At 52.6% G+C, this 18,945-nt stretch overlaps 2 protein-coding genes across 5 annotated transcripts; both read right to left on the bottom strand.

Annotated features, from left to right (window-relative positions):
- Positions 1-1,882: 1,882 nt before the first annotated feature.
- LOC113564544 (ras-interacting protein RIP3-like) lies at positions 1,883-3,485 on the bottom strand (the record flags this gene model as incomplete). Its single annotated transcript, XM_026982447.1, has 2 exons — positions 2,489-3,485; positions 1,883-2,418 (listed from the first exon to the last, which is right to left on the bottom strand). Coding segments are annotated over exons 1-2 (1,521 nt in total), but the record flags the coding sequence as incomplete, so codon positions are not given.
- On the bottom strand, positions 3,458-16,714 carry LOC6555665 (hormone receptor 4). Of its 4 annotated transcripts, none has more exons than XM_026982444.1 (7): positions 13,143-13,628; positions 11,644-12,954; positions 5,652-8,487; positions 5,345-5,493; positions 3,868-5,277; positions 3,674-3,795; positions 3,458-3,557 (listed from the first exon to the last, which is right to left on the bottom strand). In XM_026982444.1, exons 2-7 carry the CDS (start codon positions 12,656-12,658, stop codon positions 3,477-3,479), a joined length of 5,613 nt encoding a protein of 1,870 aa, XP_026838245.1. In that variant the 5' UTR covers positions 12,659-12,954; positions 13,143-13,628; the 3' UTR covers positions 3,458-3,476. The 4 variants fall into 4 exon arrangements, with proteins under 4 accessions (XP_026838245.1, XP_026838246.1, XP_026838247.1 ...); XM_026982445.1 differs by having other exon boundaries at positions 3,674-3,792; XM_026982446.1 differs by lacking the exon at positions 11,644-12,954 and adding an exon at positions 10,881-11,452 and having other exon boundaries at positions 3,674-3,792; positions 13,143-13,624.
- Between the last annotated feature and the right edge of the window lie 2,231 nt (positions 16,715-18,945).

Raw genomic sequence — 18,945 nt, 5'->3', positions numbered from 1 at the left:
GGAATTTTTAAGTAGAAAACGGAGAGCGCGTAAAATGTGTGTAGAAATATAGTTTAAAGGCGAGTTTTATAAGGATTTCTATATTGGGCGTTATTTAAAAAATGCCGTTGCCTACGAATTCATTGCCAACTCGAAGGTTTTGACTCGAAACCAAAATGTTAATTCTAATAAAGAAAATTTGTTAAATGGAGGGAGTCCTATTTGATTTATATACAAACCAATTGAAACTCAAAAGTTGGTGGGGATTGAGAGTAAATTAAAAACATAAAGCATATTCAAGAATTACATTTATTCAAAAATGTTGTTAAAAAAAATGTGTACAGACAGCAAAAAAATCAACAAAATTAATACATTTACAAAATAAAACGTAGTACGACGATACCGATAACAATCCGGGCATCAATACCGCCATGGGGCGTTTGGGGTTGCGACGACAACACGATTACGATATACAATTGCGCAATCGAGCTTACAAAAAAAAAGTCCTTTCGTTTCTTTCTTTCTTTCTTATCTTCCTTATCTTTGTTTTTTTTCTCATTTTTCTCATTTTCTCGTTTTCTCATTCCTCTTCTCTTTTGTATGTACTATGCGTAATTTATGTGTAGTATGTGATTATGCGTTCTTAACTTAGGTATAGTGTGTGTGGGTTGGGCGTTTTGGGTTCGATAACTAACAGTATCTAACAGTATAATTCTGCAAGAGTTGCGAGCGAAGTTCTCATAATGGTTGATGTGTGATTCCGATCTGGCAGTCCAGTTTCCGTTTCCGTTTCCGGTTCCGTTTTATATCCACTTCCGTTACCGATCTTCGTTACCGCTCACCCCACCACCCCGTCTCGTCGACAAATTGCTCTACTTCCCTGCCCCAAAAACGGATGTACACTAAACTAGCTACTTGGCTCAAGCTCTACTATTTATACTTTATGTGGTTGAATCTCCTGCCCTGCTTCGCTCTCCGTTCCTCTCACGTTACTTTATATAGATTTTAGTTAAAAAAAAAAATAGATAACTGACATATGCACGCATCCTAAATGCTTGCTATAGCTGTATGTGGCATTGTGTCTACGTAAACTTTACTTAGTCATTACATACTCCTTACATGCTCGGTACATACTCATAATCCTACTCAATTAACACTTCGAATTGCTGTTGCTCGACCTTCTCAGCTTTCATCTCCTTTCAGCAAAAACACAAAAAAAAAATACATGATTAAAATGTTTCAACTTCGCATATGCGCATACCCTTCCCTAGTAACGGTTGGGTGTGTGTGAGTGTATGTGGGTGTGTGTGTGTATGGATTGTTTGGGGGGTGAGGATCAAATATGGGTGAGTGTGGGTGTGTGTGTGTGTGTGTGTGTGGGATATAGTACAGGGATCCAACAATTAGACGAACTAAAATACACGATAGATCAATTAGGCTCTACATTATGCATGTAGCAATAGTAATAGTAAAAATAGTAATAATCGATAATCCATAACTAATGAATAGTTAATAGGTAATGATCTCCGCACGTACTCATAATCGTAATCATAATCGTAATCGTAAATCGTAAGTGGTAATCATAGTGGTAATCATAATAAAACATGCTCTATGTGTACGATTCTAAAATAATTCAGTCATCAGGTAACATTGTTTTGAACACAACTACAGTAACAGAAGCTGAGGTGGCTGTGGGCGTGCGCGGGGGCGGGGGCGGTGGCGGTGGCGGGGGCGTGGTCGGGTGCGGTCGCTGGCGCTGCCCTGTGGCTGTGGGCGTGGCCGTGGCAGTGGCAGTGGCGGAGGCGGAGGCGAAGGCAGAGGCAGAGGCTCTGGCAGTGGCGGCGTTAATATTATTGTTATTCATATAGTTATTGTTGCTGTTGAAGTTGATGTTGATGTTGCTGTTTCGTGTTGTTATTGTTGTTGTTGGTGCTGTTGTGGTGGCTGTTGTAATTGTTGTAATTGATGTTGTTTTTCTGCTGATTCTCGTATTAAATGGTTGCTTTTGTTGTGGCAGTAATAGTTGCTGTTGTTGCTGTTGTTGTTGTGGTGCTAATGTTGCTCGTGATTGTGATTGTGATTGTGGTTGTGTCGTCGTCGTCGTCATCATCACTCCTGTTGCTGGCGTCGTCGACACGGCAGTCCATTGTTGCTGCTGCTGCTGCATTGCTGCTGCTGCTGCTGCTCGTGTTGCTAATGAAATCGTCGATGATGATGATGTGGCTGTGGCTGATAATGATAATGAAACTGCTGCTGCTGCTGCTGCTGTGGGAGCGTCCTGTGGCAGCATGGCCAGCAGCGGCAGCAACTCATCGTCGGTCTGGGTCTGTGTGTTGACCGTGTTGCTGCCGGCAGTGTTGGTGCCCCTGCTGGCCCCTGTTGCCGCTGTCGCCTGCAATCGGCCGCAACAGTTGCCGTTGAGCAGGCGTGCTGTCCTCGCTGGCAGCGTTAGGGGGGAGGGTACACAAACGTTATCGCAAACACAGGGCTCACAATTCTTTCTGCTTACCATTCACCACTTGGCCCGGACTCGGGCCCAGTTGGCGAGTGCGTCCAACTGGTGCTGTGGCCATGCCCACCTCTGCTACCGCGCCCAATCCTTTGGTGGCGGTGTGGGCAGAGTAGTTGCTGCCAAAGTTGATGATCCTTCTGGGCAGTTTCGTTAGCTGTTGCTGCTGCAACGCCAGCAGTTGCTGCTGCTGCTGCTGCTGCTGCTGCTCCTGCTGCTGCTGACGTGCAGTGGCTATCTCACTTAGACTGGCTAAGGTCACCGCTGTCTTCAGCACATGCGCAGGCGTGGGCGATGTGGTTGCCGACGTCGTCGGCGTCGCTGTGGCCGCCGCTGATGTCGCTGGTGGCATGGAACGCTGTGACATTAGGGCCGTGTGTAGAATTGATGTATATTGTTGCTGCTGCTGATGCTGTTGTGGTTGCTGTTGCTGTTGCTGTTGCTGTTCTTGTTGTTGTTGTTGATGCTCAAGTCTTTTGCTCTCTTCTAAACTGTTGCTGCTGCCTGTCCTGCCGCCGGCCAAGGATCCTGTTGCTGCTGCGGCAGTGTTGCTGCTGCTGCTGCTGTTGCTGCTGTGGGAATAATCCCTGGCAGTTTCGCAGCCGGCCGAGGAGCGGGCTATCTGCTCGGCTGCCGCCGTCAGGGTGGCCAACGTGGCCGCCGCTCCGCTCAGCAGTGAAGTCTTCAAAATGGACGTGGATGCGGCTGAGGGTCGGGACTGCTCATCCTGCTCCTGCTCCTGCTCCTGCTCGTGCTCCTGCTCCTGCTCCTGCTCTTGCTCCTGCTCCGACTCCCCTTCCTCCGGATCGCGCTGGGCACCGATCTCGATCTTGATCTTGGGCAAGTTGCGCAGCAACTGATGCTGCTGCTGCCTGCTTCGACGCCGCTCCTGTTGCTGCTGCTGCTGCCGCTCCGGGATCGGATCAGGACCAGCTGGTGGCGCCGCCTGATGGTTGGCGGTGGGCAGCAGTCCGTGCTCAAGCATCTGCTACCTTATGCTCGCCGAGTTGAGCACGAAGGGCACATAGAACATCTTGCTCTCGAGCAGCAGGCTGGCCGCAGCCTGAATCTGCAAGGGGATGGAGGAGAGCGATGATGAATCACGGAACAGAGGATGGCTTCGTCGGATGTGAGAGTCGCCAAGGAGCACATGTGGTTAGTGGTCACTGGTCACTGGTCACTTACCTCTGGTATGTGGGAGAGCAGTTCGCTGAGCCTCGCCTGCGGATTCTGCGGCGAGGAGTTTTGCAGGTAGGATCGCAGCACCTGGACGTACCGCTCCTGGATGCTCTCCAGTTCCACTTCTGCTGGATTTACAAAACGAGCGAAAAGGTAACATGAGCACTGTATGAATGGGTTTTGCAAATCGAACCACGTACCTTTGTTCAGCAGTATGTAGACCTTCAGGCAGACGTACTCCTCCATCTTGAGCTTGATTCGCCGGAACATGATGGTGATCTGCGTCATCTTGTCCACCATGTGCCCGACGTCCAGCTTCAGCTGCTCCATCGCTATCGGCTGGCCCATCAGCGTGGTCAAGCAGGTCTGCAGGGTGCTCAGGTGCGAGTTCACCTCGCTGACAAACTCCGGATCGTCCTTGTGCAGTGGCTGGGCGGGCGAGGGTATCGGCGTGTTCAACGGCGTGCCGGTGGGCGTGGTCAGTGGAGTTGACGCCGGCGACCCATGCCTGCTGCCTCCGCCTCCGCCTCCGCCACCGCCACCGCTCTCGCCGCGCCGCTTACCATGCAACGCCTGGTAGGCGGCCGTGGTCAGGATAAGGATCTCGTGCCACTTGTCCGTCAGTAGTTTGGTGTGTATCTCCACCGGTATCTCCAGGTAGAAGGGCAACTTCTTTGTCCACGACACCAGCTTGTGAACTATGGAATCGCCGATGTTGCACAGTTTCTCGCTGATCTCCGACTTGTCCTCGAGGAACTCGCTGAAGTGCGGCAGTGTGGCTATGTCCTCCATTGCGTCGCAGTCGATCAGCGTCTGGATCATGCCTAAGGCGTGCTCGTACGAGATCTGTCGGTCCTTGGACGAACTGACCGCCGAGTCGAGGCGGTGGCGCAGATGCACAATCTCGCTGGGATTGGTCAGGGCCGTTTTCAGTATCGTTCCGTTAACCAGGTGCGGCGGCAGTTGGGCTCCTCCACCAGCTCCTCCGCCACCACCGCCTTGTTGCTGGTGGTGGTTTTGGTGCTGTCCCTGCTGCTGCTGCTGCTGCTGTTGCTGGTGCGGCGAGCTGAGCGAGAGATGCGGCGAGGACTGCTGCTGCTGCTGTTGCTGTGCCGGACTGTGCATGGGAGGTGCTTGCAGCAACTCCGGCTTCAAAGCGGGACCAAGGAACATGGGCTTCATGTCCACCACGCCGCCCATCAGCTTGGCCTGCTGCTGCTGCTGCTGTTGCTGCTGTTGCTGCTGGTGCTGCGCAGCGGCTGCCACCGCGGCGGCAAGTTGCTGCTGCTGCGGCGACAGCAGGTGGTGCGGCGACAGCTGCGGGTGGTGCTGCTGCTGCGCGTGGTGCGACTGGTGCGACTGGTGACCCTGGTGGTGGTGATGGTGCAGCGGCGAGTGCAATTGCTGCTGCTGATGCTGCTGGTGCTGCTGATGCTGCTGCTGCTGCTGGTGCTGCTGCTGCGCCGCCGCCTGTTGCTGCTGCTGCTGGGCGGCCTGCTGCTGCTGCTGCTGCTTCTGGTTGGTCTTCTTGTGCTTCTTGTACTTCACCTTGTACAAATTGTAGACGGCGCCACTGTTGCGACCGCCCGGCATGCGATCCTCGCGAACGGCTGAAAGGAAAGGAGCGGTTTCCCGGTTAGGCATCCGCGTGCTCCCGCCAGTGGACCAAGTACTCACCTTGCAGCACCATGCCCTGCTCGATGCACTTCTTAAATCGACAATACTGACAACGGTTGCGCTGTGCTTTGGTTATCTCGCAGGTGCCGTCCGCCACGCAGGTGTAGACTCGTCGGTTCTGCACCGTCCGCTTGAAGAAGCCCTTGCACCTGGCGAGAATTGGAGAATTGGAGAATTGCAAGATCATTAGCCATGCGAGGCAGACTGCTGTGGGTGGCAATGGGTGCACGGGCTCAAGCTGATCTGGCTCTTACCATGTCCAACGCTTGGAAGTGGAAAACTGACTCGGTGGCCAGCGGGTACTTACCCCTCGCAGGTGATGATGCCGTAGTGCAGGCCGGTGGCCTTGTCCTCGCAGATCATGCACACGAGCGGCTGTTCGTCTTCGTCGGTCGGCTCGTGCGGCGCCTCCAGGCTGCGTCCGCCCAGGCCGCCGCCTACGCCGCCGAGGCCCGTGGAGTTGCTGCTGCCCCACTGCTGCTGCTGGGCACTGAGATTCAGGGCCTGCAGCTGGCCGGGCGGCAGTTGCGAGTAGTCGCCCGCCCACAGTCGCTCCATGTTGAGGGCGTGCGGTGTGCGGAAGGGGTGTGGCCGCGCTCTCATGTCCTGGATGCGCGTCTGTCCCAGGGAGAGCAGCAGCTGGGCGGCCTCCTCGTTGTTCTGCGGCGCCACCGACGAGGGCGTGAGTGGTCCGCCCACTCCGCCGCCAGACACCGAACCGCCGCCGGAGGAGGAGGATGGCGTCAGTGAGCCCGCCGAGGGCGAGGAGAGGCAGTGCTGCTGCTGGCCCAGCGTCTGTTGCTGCTGCGCCTGCTGCTGCTGCTGTTGCTGCTGTGACTGCTGCTGTTGCTGCTGCTGCTGCTGCTGCGGCTGGTGGTGGGGCGACTGCTGCTGCTGCTGCGGGTGCTGGCCGTGGGTCTGACCCGCCGAGGGCGGCGGTGGCTCGTAGCCCCAGACCATGGTGCGCACCCCGCAGCTCTCGCCCATTATGACGGTGGGCGTGCCACGGGGCGGCGTCTGGGAGGGCGTCTGCGGCGACAGCTGCGACGAGGACGACGAGGAGGAAGGATGCGGCGAGGGACACTGCACGGAGCCACTTCCGTTGCCGCCACCCACGCCCACGGGCCGCAGGTTGCCCAGCGGTCCTCCAATCACCTCCGGCTTCACGCCATTGATCCTGGCATTGCTGAAGCACACCATTCGCTGCGCGGCCACTGCTGCTGCGGCGGCGGCCGCTGCTCCACCGGCGGACTGCATCAGATGCGGCAGCCCGGCGGCCACCTGCTGGTGCACTTCGCTCTTCACCCGGAACAGGATGGCCGCATCCCGGTTGCTGTTCCTCAGCGCCAGGGAAGCGGGATGCATGAGGGCCAGTGCCTGGGGCTGCTGCTGGTGGTGCTGCTGCTGCTGCTGTTGCTGGTGTAGATGCTGCTGCTGTTGCTGCTGCTGCTGCTGCTGTTGGTGGTGCTGCAGGAGCGGCGACTGTTGCTGGTGGTGCGGCGACAAGTGCCGCTGACCCACATTCGGTTCCTTTTTCACCCGCACCAGGGAGTGGGGCGAGTGCTGCTGCTGCTGCTGCTGCTGGGGATGCGATGCCTGCTGCTGCTGGCCAAGTAGGTGGTGCAGGTGGATGGCCTGCTGCTGGGTGAGATGTTGCATGGACTGGCTGAGCAGGTGCTCTGTGGGCGGGCTGCTCTTGCGCAGCGTCAGCGGCTGTGTGAGTTGCTGGTGAAGATGGTGCGTCTGCACGATGTTGGGGCCCAGGCTGCCGTGCGACAGCTGGGTGGGTGGACTGGAGACCCGGCTGAGGTGCTGCTGCGAGGAGCTGATGGACTGTTCCCGTTCCCGTTCCCGATCACGGTCACGCTCGCGTTCCCTCTCGCGATCCCTCTCCCGATCGCGTTCTCGTTCCCTCTCCCTTTGCGTGCTGGATGTGGAGGAGGGTGAGGCCGGCGGCGGTGGCTCCGATTTGATGCGCGATGGCGTCACTAGAACCGTCACATGGCCCGCCGCTGCTGCTGCTGCTGCTGCTGCTGCAGCCGCCACTGCTTTGGTCTCTTGCTCCCGCTGTTGATGGAACGCCAGCATCTTGCTGGACACGTTGAGCAGCCGCTCCTCCTTCACGGAGCGTATCACACTCATACCGGCCTCGCTCAGCTTGGCGCTGCTTCCTGTGGAAATCCCCGTGCCCGCCGAGGCGGAGGACAGCACCCCATTGGTGGGCGTGAGCGTTGGACGACCCGTGGTCGTTGTGGTAGAGGGCTTCTCCTCCAGCGAATCGGGAGAGGCTCGACTGCTCCCGCCGCTGCCATTGCCATTGTTTTGGTGTTCGTTGATGGCCACTCCAGCAGCTTGTCCGCCGCTCGTGGCACCTCCTCCCGTTGCTCCACTGCCGACGCCAGCGGGTCCGCCCACTTCGGGCGTGGCTGGACTGGATCTCGACGTCTCTGCGGGCGGCGGTGACATCACCGTTGAGGCGGCGGCCGCCGAAATCGCACTGCTCGACGAGTGTATCTCCGTGTGCTCCTGCTTGATGCTGCCACTTTTGCCCCCGCTGCCGTTCCCGTTTCCGTTTCCACTGCTGCTGCTGCTGCTGCTACTGGCGGGGCAGGTGGCCGTGGAGGAGGCTCCAGCTGTCGGCGAGGCGGAGGAGGTGCTGGAGGACGTGGAGGACGACGAAGAGGAGGCGGACGAGAGCGAGGAGGTCGAGGATGTGGCTGCCGCTGCCGTCGTGGAGGACGTGGCGACGCAGGGTCCTGCTCCCGATGCTGTTACTGCTGTTCCAGCTCCACCCGTTTCGGCCACCGCCGCCACGACCGCTGCCAGCGAAACGGTGACCGCCGAAGATGCCGCCGTAAGGGGCAGGGGCAGCGACATGGGCAGTGGCAGAGCCATCGGCAGGGGCAGGGCCAGCGGCAGGGGCAGGGGCAGGGTGCCCCCCATCGACGCCCCCGCCGAGCCGCTGTCGCAGAGCTTCGGCGACATGGGCGCCAGCAGGTCCGGCGACGAGGTGGACGTGTCCGCTATGGACTCGCCGTCACTGCTGCATCGCGAATCGATTTTGCGCCGTTTGAGTTTGAGGTCTTGAAAAAGGCTCATTTTATCGAGCTCGCTGTACGGGCCACGGCTCAGTGTCATAATTCCTGGAGGGTGAAAAGGGAGGGGAGAAGATACGATGGTTCTGGTTTAGTTGTGGGCCAATATGTGGAGGATCGTCTGCAGGCTAATCGTAACTTAGATGTATCTTACACGTGTATCCCAGGCGGACTTAAATCTACAAGATTTCGTTTATTGGATCTTACTTTATAATATACATTCTAGAAGACCTCGTTCTCCCCTGTCAATGGCCATTTTTATATTGTTAATAAGAAATCAGCAAACTCCAAGCGATATTATACCGATAAAATAGGATTTCCTATCAAGATGAAGCAGATATATGTAAATACAATTTCTAGAACAACGGCTTATGTTTGGGAAATTTCAGACACGCATAAATAAGCTTGCATAAATTGGTTGCGGAAGTTTCTTTTCTTTCCGAATTTTGTTTTTCGGATTGATTCGCTGATGGAACACAAACAAATAACCAATCATTTGCATTCGCTTCCCCAAGCGAATAACTGGTTAACGCGACCGAAACGTCGAAGATCTCGCCAAAAAGATATGATATGAGGAATTCGGTTAATTACACGAGCTTGATCAATCAGCACTATCAGACCGAGCGTCTTGATATATGTCTGGTCTTTCAGCGAAATGGGTCAACGTTTTTTCTTCACCTTTGCCTCTTAATCTTCCGAGTGCTGCTTTCGGCAGCCACCTCCCCTCTTCCCAAACATGTCTTTGGATCAACAGGTTTCTTATGAGAACACATGTTGCATGCGGCGTTGGTGGGGTGAAGATAACCGCCTCCACGTGTTTGCTAGCCAACCATTACTTGGCTCAAGTCCTGCCCAGCATCTTGCGTTGAAAAGTATGCTACAAACTTGTTCACTGTAAACGCCCTACACTGAAATCCTGAATCCACTAACACTGTAAAATGGACAGTTTTCACTCTAATTCCATTCGGAAAGCATTTTTAAGCTTGTTTTTTTTTCAGGGAAAAATGCTCAGAAAAAATATGTGTGGCAAAAAAAATTTTTTTTTTTTTTTTTTTTTTTTTTTTTTTGAATTTTTGCACTTTTTGATGAAAAAAAAGAAAATAAAAATTAAAAAAAAAAATTTTTTTTTTTAACGAACCTCCGTGAATTTCAGTGTTTTCAGCTGACAAGCACGATTCTAAAAATGCACCACATTTTGGAGTAGTCTTCAATTAGTGGAGTCTTCAATTAGTGAAGCTATGAGCATTCAAGTCCGATGAATGCACACTTTGCATACAACGTACTTCGAAATAACTACGATTCAATTTTGGAATCCAATAAGTACGAGCACAAGCAGATGTACTTTCGGTGCCAAGGTACCAAGGAACCAAGGTGTCGGTGTCAGCTTGGTAAAAGGATTTGCCACAGTGCACCTGTGTGGTTCAACTTTCGATAGCTATCTATGTTCGCTCTCGCTCCCTCTCGCTATCTCCATCTCTATCTGGCCGATTCGGTCAGCTACGGCTGCTCCATCTCCCCAAGCCGCCGATCATTCCCATTCCCATTCCCATTCCCGCTCCCACTCCCGTTCGAACTCCCCCTTCCTACTCCCACTATCTATCCAACGGCGATCTCTTTCGCACTCACACACTCACGCACACACGCACACACGGCGCCGAGAGATAAACTATGAGCTTCGAGCGGCAAAAGTTCTCTCGTGGGCAGTCGGCAGTCGGCGGCACCGACGACAATGTCGTTTGTGTGTGTATTTTTAAAATTTGACCTATTTTCATTATCAAGCGCAAGATTATTCTAAACAATAAAACCATGCGTGCCTATATCTTTTCGCCCCTCTGTGTGTGTGTGTGTGCGCAACTGAATACATATGTACTTCAGATACGTCCAGATACGTGCCTCGCAGATACGCGGAGGTGCAGGTACCTGTTTCCCAGATCAGCGGCAAACGCAACTGCATTCAAGCGACCCGAACGCACTGGAAGTTATAGATAGGCTACCCATCTAATTAACTCCGTACTAACCGAATAAGTTGAGAAATTAGTGACTAATGTCGGATCAACTATGATTGTGCCACTCGTAACTTGGATTGTAAAAGATGCAATGCTTATCTAGAGCACTTAACTTGAATAGTCTTGAGGTTTCGACTAGAACATGCCAACATGTGTTATAACATAATAAACTCGTATAGTAATATAAAATGGTATAGTATACAAGCGAGTAGTGAATCAGGGAGAAGATCGGTAGCCCCGTCAATGTGGTGTGGTATGGATTAGTATCTTGTTGGGTCGTTAGGCAATCGGTGGTGCTTTCAGAAGGGGCAAAGGCAGGGGTCAAAGGGAACTCCGAGTTCAAGTTGTGTGTGTGTGGGGGTGGCTTATTCTAGGTGTCTAAGTGTCTAATGTTAGTGTTTTTGATTTGGGTTTGGGTTAAAGTCACAAATTTACCTATGGATGTCATAATTTCGTTTTTTCTTGTCTTTGCCGATTGTTCAAATTTGGATAAAAACAAAAAATTCTCTTGTTTGCCGATCGTTGTTGTTATTGTTGTTGTTTTTGTTGCTGTGGGTTTTCTTTTCTTGCCGATATTTTTTCTCAGTTTGCATTTGCATTTGCATTTGCCTTTGCATTTGCATTTGCTTTTGCATTTGCTTTTGTGTGTGTTTGAGTTTACTTGTGGGGTTCTCGTTTTTTCATTTAATTTCGATTTGGATTTGGATTTTGATTTTGTACTTGTATTTGCTTGGATTTTTGGTACTATTGTGACTCGTTCGGGAAGCATCTAGACTGCGTCCGTCCCTGCCCGCTGCCCCTTGAGCTGCAGAGGGGAGTGGCAGTGGCAGTACGCATTCCAGTGGGTGGTCTTTGCTTTTTGGTGGGTGGTGGTTGGGTGGTTGGGTGGTTTTTGGGTGGCTTTTGGGTCGGTTCTGTTCTTGTTTTCTTGGCCAATTCTTGGTTGCTCCAGTTTAGTGCACTTCTTTTTTGTTTTTGGGGGCGGGTGGGGGCTTGGTCTTCGATGACTGCAATTTTTGTTGGTAAGAGGGGAGAGAGCGTAAGTAATGTGTGTGTGTTGGGTGTGTGGGGAAGGCGCTGGGGGTAAGCCAGTGGGTGGCAGGGGTGGCTGGGCGGTGGCTCGTGGGTGGTGTCTTACGCATTTATGATTAGGCATGATTTACGGGGTATAGAGTATATAGATGGATGCAATACTAACGGCAAATGGGCGGCATACGAGACTTTTTCTTATAATAGTTATTGTAATTGTTGTAATGGTTATTGTTATTATTGTTGTTGCTGTTGTTGTTGTTGTTGTTGTTGTTGGCAATGGTTGTATTGCTGCTTGTATTATTATTATTGTTATTGTTGTTGTTGCTGATGGTATTATTGTTATTGTTGCAGTTGCTGTTGTTGTTGTGCGCGTTGCACTTGTTGCACTTGCTGGGGCTGCACGTGGCTGCAGCCGCAGTTGCGCCGCCTGCCTCTGCAGCTCCTGCCGCTCCCGCAGCCGCTCCTGCTGCTTGATTGTCCTGGCCATCCAGCACTGTGGGCTCGTCCTTGACCTGCGCGATGGCGAGATCCGCGGCGGACGAGGATGCAACGTCGCCGCTCGCCTCGCTCTTATCGCCGCCGTGGTGATGATGGTAGTGATGGTGGTGGTGGTGGTAGATGTGGTGATGGCGATCGTTGTTGGCAAATGGTTCTTGTTCATTGCTATTTCCGCTTTGCAAACCGGAATCGCAGACGTCGTTGCTGGCCACATTGTTGTTGTTGTTGTTGTTATTGTTATTGCTATTGTTGTTGCTGCTGTTGTTGCGAATATTGGCGTTGTTGCTGCTGCCATTATTGGCATGCGGCAGCTGCAGGCTGCCGTTGCTGTTGCACTTCTTGAGCAGAGTCTTATTCAGCGGCGTCTTGATAATGGTCAGCTTGTTGGCCACGTCCTTGACTGGCTCGGGCTCATCCTGCTGATCCGGCTGCTCCGGCTGATCCGCCCGATCCGGCCGATCCTCCGGCTGCTCGCGTCGACAACCATGGTTGCCATTGAGGCGCTGCTCCTCGTGGCCACCGTTCTGCTGCACGGCGGTATAGCTGTCCGCTGCAGAAGCCTCCGTGGCCGAGGCCGTGGCCAGCGATCCGGTGGCAGTTGCTGCCTCTAGTTCCGCAGTTGCCGCAACAACACTGCTGGCCTTGGATCCAGGCTCCAGGATCAGCGGCTGCTGGGCATTCATCTGGGCGGGCAGCGCTTCTAGGTGGGCAGGTAGAGACGGACAAGCGAACGATGCTGGGCCATTTTGGCTGGGCACACACCGAGTTTCAGGCACATATCAAACGACACTTTTGATCACAACAACCATTTGTTTGTTAGCTTCTTCTTCTACAGCATGTTGCGAGGTCACTGGGTTCGGTTCGATTAGAAGGAGAAGCAGTCTGCGTCCATTGCCAAAACTTAAGTCACTCGAAAAAAATATGTAAACATAATGAATCGGTTGATGTTGCTGCTCCGTTTTTGATCCTCGAAATGAGACTGAGACTGAACTGAGATTGGAGCTGAGATTGAAACTGAGGCTGAGAAATGAGACTGTGTGGGTGGCGAATGAGTGTGTTCGTGTGTGTGTGTGTGTGTGTGTGTGTGTGTATGCGTGTGTGGGTGGCTGGTTCTGGGTGTCAGGGGTCTTTACTCGTAGGTCTTGGGTCAAAACTAGGGGCACATACCACTCTTGGCTTTAGATTCTTGCCTATACTTTACATATACTGATGTGTTTTCTGTTTTTTTTTTTCGTTAGTACCACTGAAACTGTGACAAACTTGAAAAAAAAGGATTTGGCGCGTACTGAACCGCTGGCTGTCAGCCGTTAACCGTTAACCGCTAACCGTTTCGCCCGATATCACCGCACTTTAGCCACTGGCCACTGAAACTGACAAAACTAAACTATAGTTCGAGCCAAGTTCCGCGTCTGAGCGACGGCTGCTGCCGTGTTATTTGTTTTTTGTTATTTGTATTTGTAGCTTCGTTTGGTTTTTTTACGTTTCATGTATTATTTTTTGTTTCTGTTTCGGTTTTGGTTTTGGTTTCGGTTTCTGTTTCTGTTTCTGTTTGCTGGAGATGTTGCTCCGCGGCCAACGTGCGTGCATGCGAACGAAATAAAGTGAAATGAAAGGAGTAAGCGAGCGAAAGAAAGCAGCAGCCACGAAACGCTGCTGCTGCCTCTGCCGCTGCCGGCGCCGCAGTCGGCGCAGGCGTCGACTCCCCCCTCCCGCCCACTGGCTCCACTACTCGCTCGCACTCTCTCTCTCTCTTTCTACCTCTCTCCGTCTATCGCGATCGAGCATTAGAAGCGTCGACGTCGGCAGCAAACGAAAATGAAAACCAATAGACAAAACGAACAAAAACTCTGAAAGCACACTCACTCTCTCACACACACACACACACACACACAGGCACGCTCGGCAGGCAGCGGCGACGTCATAGTTATGCTTTGGCAGCGACGCAGACGCCAGCAGAGGCACAAGGCTCGTTTTGTGTCCACCTCTCTCTCCCACTCTCTCGCTCACTCTCTCTCCCTCTCCCTCGCTCTCTCTTTCTCTGTCGCACTCTGGCAGTCTTTCCTTTCCACCCACACACTCCCACTAGGGTTCATTGCAATCGCAACTGCAACTGCAACTGCATTCTAGCTGCAACTAAACTTCACTCTCTCCCGTCGCTGGTGTGCCCTTCTAGCGCCATCTCCCTCGCTCCCTTATCTAAGCACTGCATTCAAATTAGAATTGACTCGCAACAGCAGCGCAACAACAGCGCAACAGCAGCACAAGTTGCATTGAGTGTGTGCCGCCTGTGTGTGGGTGTACTTGGTGTTGGTGTGGACGTTGACCGGCCAGCTTAGGGGCGTCTTTCCAGGGGGTGGGGCAGCACTCTGGAGGCAGGGGCACTGCCATTAGGGGGGAGCTTTCCCAGCTGCCCCCGAAAAGCTCCAACTCCCATGCTAACTCGCCTTTTTGCGAGGAGGCGCCACCCAGCACCCAGCACCCTTCTTCTTGCTGCCTGCCGAGCGAAACTGTGCCAATGCACTTTCCACCGGGAGGATTTGGAGGAGGAGGGGCGCTGGGGCACGAGTCCAGAGGGGCTGCTCAGCAAAAGCTTTTCCTGCCGCCGCAAGAGAGCGAGCTGCCGTGTTGCAGTTGCAGCACAGATTGTTGCTTCCTGCTTTCTGAGGCTTTCTGAGGCTTTCTGCCTCCTACACCCACCACCCACCGCCTTGCCGCTGTGGCAATGAAGTTCTGCGATCGGCGCGAGGGGCGGGGAGGCGGCTGAAGCCGTCTGTGGAAAGGTAAAAGTTAATTCGAACTAGAGCAACGGCAACGGCAACGGCAACAGCAACCCAACAATGGACAATGACAAGCGATTGCGCAACGTCGCGAGCGAACAGCGCAGCGGAGCTGAGGAAAAGCAAAGCAACAGCAGCATGAGCAGTAAAAGCGGCAGCAATGGGGATCAACTGGCGCAGAAAACGAGGAAGGCGGACCAGGATGATGGGGCTTAGACGGACAAAGGACTAGTGAGGCAGTGGACACGTTCAACGGCGGACAAGCGCATAAGTTCTTTGGTGGAGCAGCGGTAAACGGACTTACGGACATACGGACAACGCCAATTTCGCGGACAAGCGGCGGGCAGACAGCAGACAGCAGACAGCAGACAGCAGACAGCCCAACTCCGAGCAGTAGAAGCAATGTCATGAATTTCGACATGGCCAAAAGCAATGTGGCTCACGTCTCGCATTACTTATTTATTCGCTATTCACTACTATTCACTTCTCCGCTTGCCTTTGCATTGCACCCACACCAGCATTCGGCACTTCTCTAATGCCCTTTCCATACGTTCGTTGACCATTGTCTGAAAGCACTTTCGATTTCAACTGCTGCCAGCAGCAGCCGCCGCAGCAGCAGCAACAACAGTGGCAATAGCAACAACGTGCAATAATTGTTTGGCGCACATTTCATTTCCTTATTGCTCACTGACATTTCGCTTCGCACTCACACATCGCAAATGGCTTACGACTTTATAATGAGCGGCCCAGCAGCGGCGGCAAAATGTGTTAAGACCTGATTGCAATTGCCGCCGCCGCTGCAAGTTGCAATGCCAGGAAGCCTTTGGCCAACAGCTTGCGCCCCCTCTGCCCCTCCGCCCCCTCTGCCACCGCGCGCGGTGCTAAAGTGAAAGTTTATTGTTGTTACCGCTGCGTTCTGGAGCCACGGATCGCTGGCGAAAGAGAGATGGCATGCGGAAGTGCAGCTTGCGCTGCAGAGCGACTCTCTTGCCCACGAGAGAGCTGCTCGCGATCTCCAACGGCATCTGCAAGCCCGACTTGGCTGGGATCTGCGCTTTTTGCGCTTTTCGCGCTTTCTGGCTGAAATAAACACTCACCGGACCACAAAGCCGGGCCAGGCATAGCTGGTTGTTGTTGTTGCTGTTGCTGTTGCTGCTGCTGCTGTTGCTGCTGTTTGCCTGACGTCTTGTTGTTGTTGCTGCTTGCTCGCAAGCTTTGATTTCGGCCTGGTTTTCGCACTCTTTCTTTCAGTGGGCCAGCGCGGGCGCCAGTGGCAGCCACATGGTAAGCAAGCACTCAAGTCTTGGAACTCACTTCAAAAAAATATAGCGCATATACTTAGATGCATGTACTGTTCTGCAGGTTGCGCGAGATTCCTTTGCGCGCCCTAGGAGCTGCGGACCAGCGAACACCAAACACCAAACACCAAACACCAAACACTAACCACGAGTCACGAATCACGAATCGAACTGAAGTCGAAGCTGCTGGGCCAAAACTGAAGCCAAAACAAAGCCCGAACCGCTGCCGCGTCGCCGTCGCCGTTGGCAGCGCTGCACTTACTCTTTTTTGGGGCTTTTTGTTGCTTTTTAGTTCATTTATTTGTTGTTCAAGTTTTCGGCTGTGACTTTTCTTTGATTATTGCATTTGTTTTTTTTCTTGGTCTTTCTCGTGCGGAGTCTCGTGATTAATTGGGCATTTTTTATTTTTTGGGCTGTATTTTTGGTAGGTTGCTGATTTCGCTGAGCGAATATTACTCATACGCAGTGTGTGCGCGCTGGCTTTGGCTGCGACTGCTGCTGCTGCTGCTGGCTGACGGATATAACGGAAATGTGCAACTGGCAGCCACCAAAACAGCCGCGTAGCGAAATTGTCAAGCAGACCCAGACCCGCAGGCCCAGAGAGTTGAGCACTCGCACTCGGCGCTCATCGCCGAGAACTGAGAACCGAGAACTGAGAACTGAGAACCGAGAACAGCGAGAGCTTAAGCGAGAGACACTGCTCGAGAAACCCAACTAACATACTAATCGAAGCAGCAGCAGAAATCGAAAACAAGCGCCCAAGAGCTCTGCAGCGCAGCAGCAACATCGGCAACATGCGGATTGCAATGTGGGTTTTCCTGGCTGCCTTCGAAAGCTTGCTGCCACACTCGGAAAAACGCAGGTGTCCTAAAGATAATCTAAGGTTCCAGACTGTATGTTCGATCCTGTTGTCCGCTGGTTGCGGCCAATGTTGCAGGCGTTTTGTTTTTTTTGTAGTGTGGCTGCTGGGGCAGCTGGCTGCTCTTGGCCCACGAATGGCATCTAACACTTGTGCATCAAGTGCACATGGCTCAGAGCTTTGCTCTCCCTCTTTCCTTCTCTGTCGCTCTCGCTGCTTCGCTGAGTGCTGCTCTCTGTGCCTCCGAATCTGAATCGCTTGCATCATGGCCCATGGGCCCCCGCCCCTCTGCAATTTGCACTGCACAAATTTCGCAGTTCGCAGTTGCTTAATCGAAAACAAGAGGAAGGAGGGCGACCGACTCGACTATCTGATACCCGCTGCTCTCTCACTGGACTGCAGGCATCTGCGTTCCTACGGACGTTCATACGGACAAACGGAGATACGGACAGACGACGAATAGATCCCGATGAAGAGTAAGACTTGTATGCCCACAACTTGTATGTCGCAACGAATCTAGAACACCCTACTCTGCGAGCAAGGGGTGCGCATATCCCCACCCCCTGTCGCAGCCCCTTTCGCAGCCCCTTTCGCACCCCCGGAAAGCACAGCCCCTTTGCAGACGCGCCTGCACGGCATCTAGAGTCAACCAACTTTAGAAGGTCATGTGGACTTAGCAGCCGAATATCCTTGGCTGATATTGGAAATGCATATAGCGCATATACACACTGAGCGCTCTGCTCGCTCGCTCGCTCGTTTGTTTATTTGTTTGGCATTCGCGAATGCAGCTAGCTTATTAACAGGAACCAAATTGGGCCAATTGTCCAAGTCCAGTGGGTGGCAGTGCACCTTGTTAGCATCGCCATGGATACCAGGAGCGTGTCGTGTGTAACTGAGACTGCTGCCGCTTGGCAGGCGTAGCCAGATGCTAGGATACAGGATAAGCCTGGCGGAGAATGGACGAGAAGCTGCCTGCTCCTTATAGTCCAAGAAATGCTCCTAATTAGCAGGACTGAGTGTGATTGCTCAGATTGCTGGCTGAATTACAGCCCAACTTATTTACAAGATTGCAGTACGAGCAATGGAAAAATGCCTTGTGGAGCGAGGGTGTCGACTTCCTCGTGTGTTTCCATCGATGCATTATGCCATGTACGGCAGCTCCAACTGCCACTGACTGCAACGGCAAGTGTGCGCCTATATAGAGCCAGTGTTATATTCTAATTGCCAGTCATGAGGTTCAACAACTTTCACACCGAAATCCTTGAACGCCACTTGCATATAAACCCGACTGCGAGCTGAACAACGGCAAGAACAAATATTATAGAAATAATAATAATACAGCAACAACAACGGAGGCGCGAAGCGAACTACGAGATTACGTATACGCCACCATTGCAACAGCCGAGCGAGATGGAGCGCGATGGAGCGAGAGAGCGGGTGAAAGAGAGGGACGACGACGAGGACTTGGCCAGCAGAGTTTGTAGTTTGTAGCTAGCTTCTTTTGTGAACTGAACAGCAAACTATTGAGGGCAGAGTTAATGGCACTTTATTATTTACCTGTGCGCGTTCTCTATTTTTCTTGCCATTGTGCCTCCATTTTCCCACCTGGATATTAATTGTTTGCTTCCTGCGAGCAATCGAATGCTACGATGCATTTCCTATATCCTTCGAATTTCTGTTTCTGCTTGCATACATACAATGTACATGTGTTTGCCCATCAAAACGGGGAAGAAATTGCAATAGTTGGTTCGGATTCAATTGGGCAAACACACATATATTCTGTGGCAACGAATGTCAAGTGAACACAGAGTTCATGAGAAGCCAGCCCCACGGGGCAGTTGGGGAGTTAGAAAGAGAGGGCTGCACTGCCGCAGACAGAGAGGGGGCTAGCGGGCGAAGTGTGTCTGGAAAAGTGCAAAATGCTGACAATATTTTCGCTGCTGTTGTTTGTTTGCTTCTGTTTAACTCGCATAATGTTTCTGGGTCACACCACATATATTCCATATGTATGCAAACATATGTACACACTCGCTTCT

The sequence above is a fragment of the Drosophila erecta genome, unplaced genomic scaffold (genome assembly GCF_003286155.1).
Source record: "Drosophila erecta strain 14021-0224.00,06,07 unplaced genomic scaffold, DereRS2 tig00000126-arrow-pilon, whole genome shotgun sequence".
NCBI classification, from domain to species: Eukaryota; Metazoa; Arthropoda; class Insecta; order Diptera; family Drosophilidae; genus Drosophila; species Drosophila erecta.
Note: the sequence above shows the minus strand (reverse complement) of the source record. Positions and strands in the feature narration are given on the sequence as shown.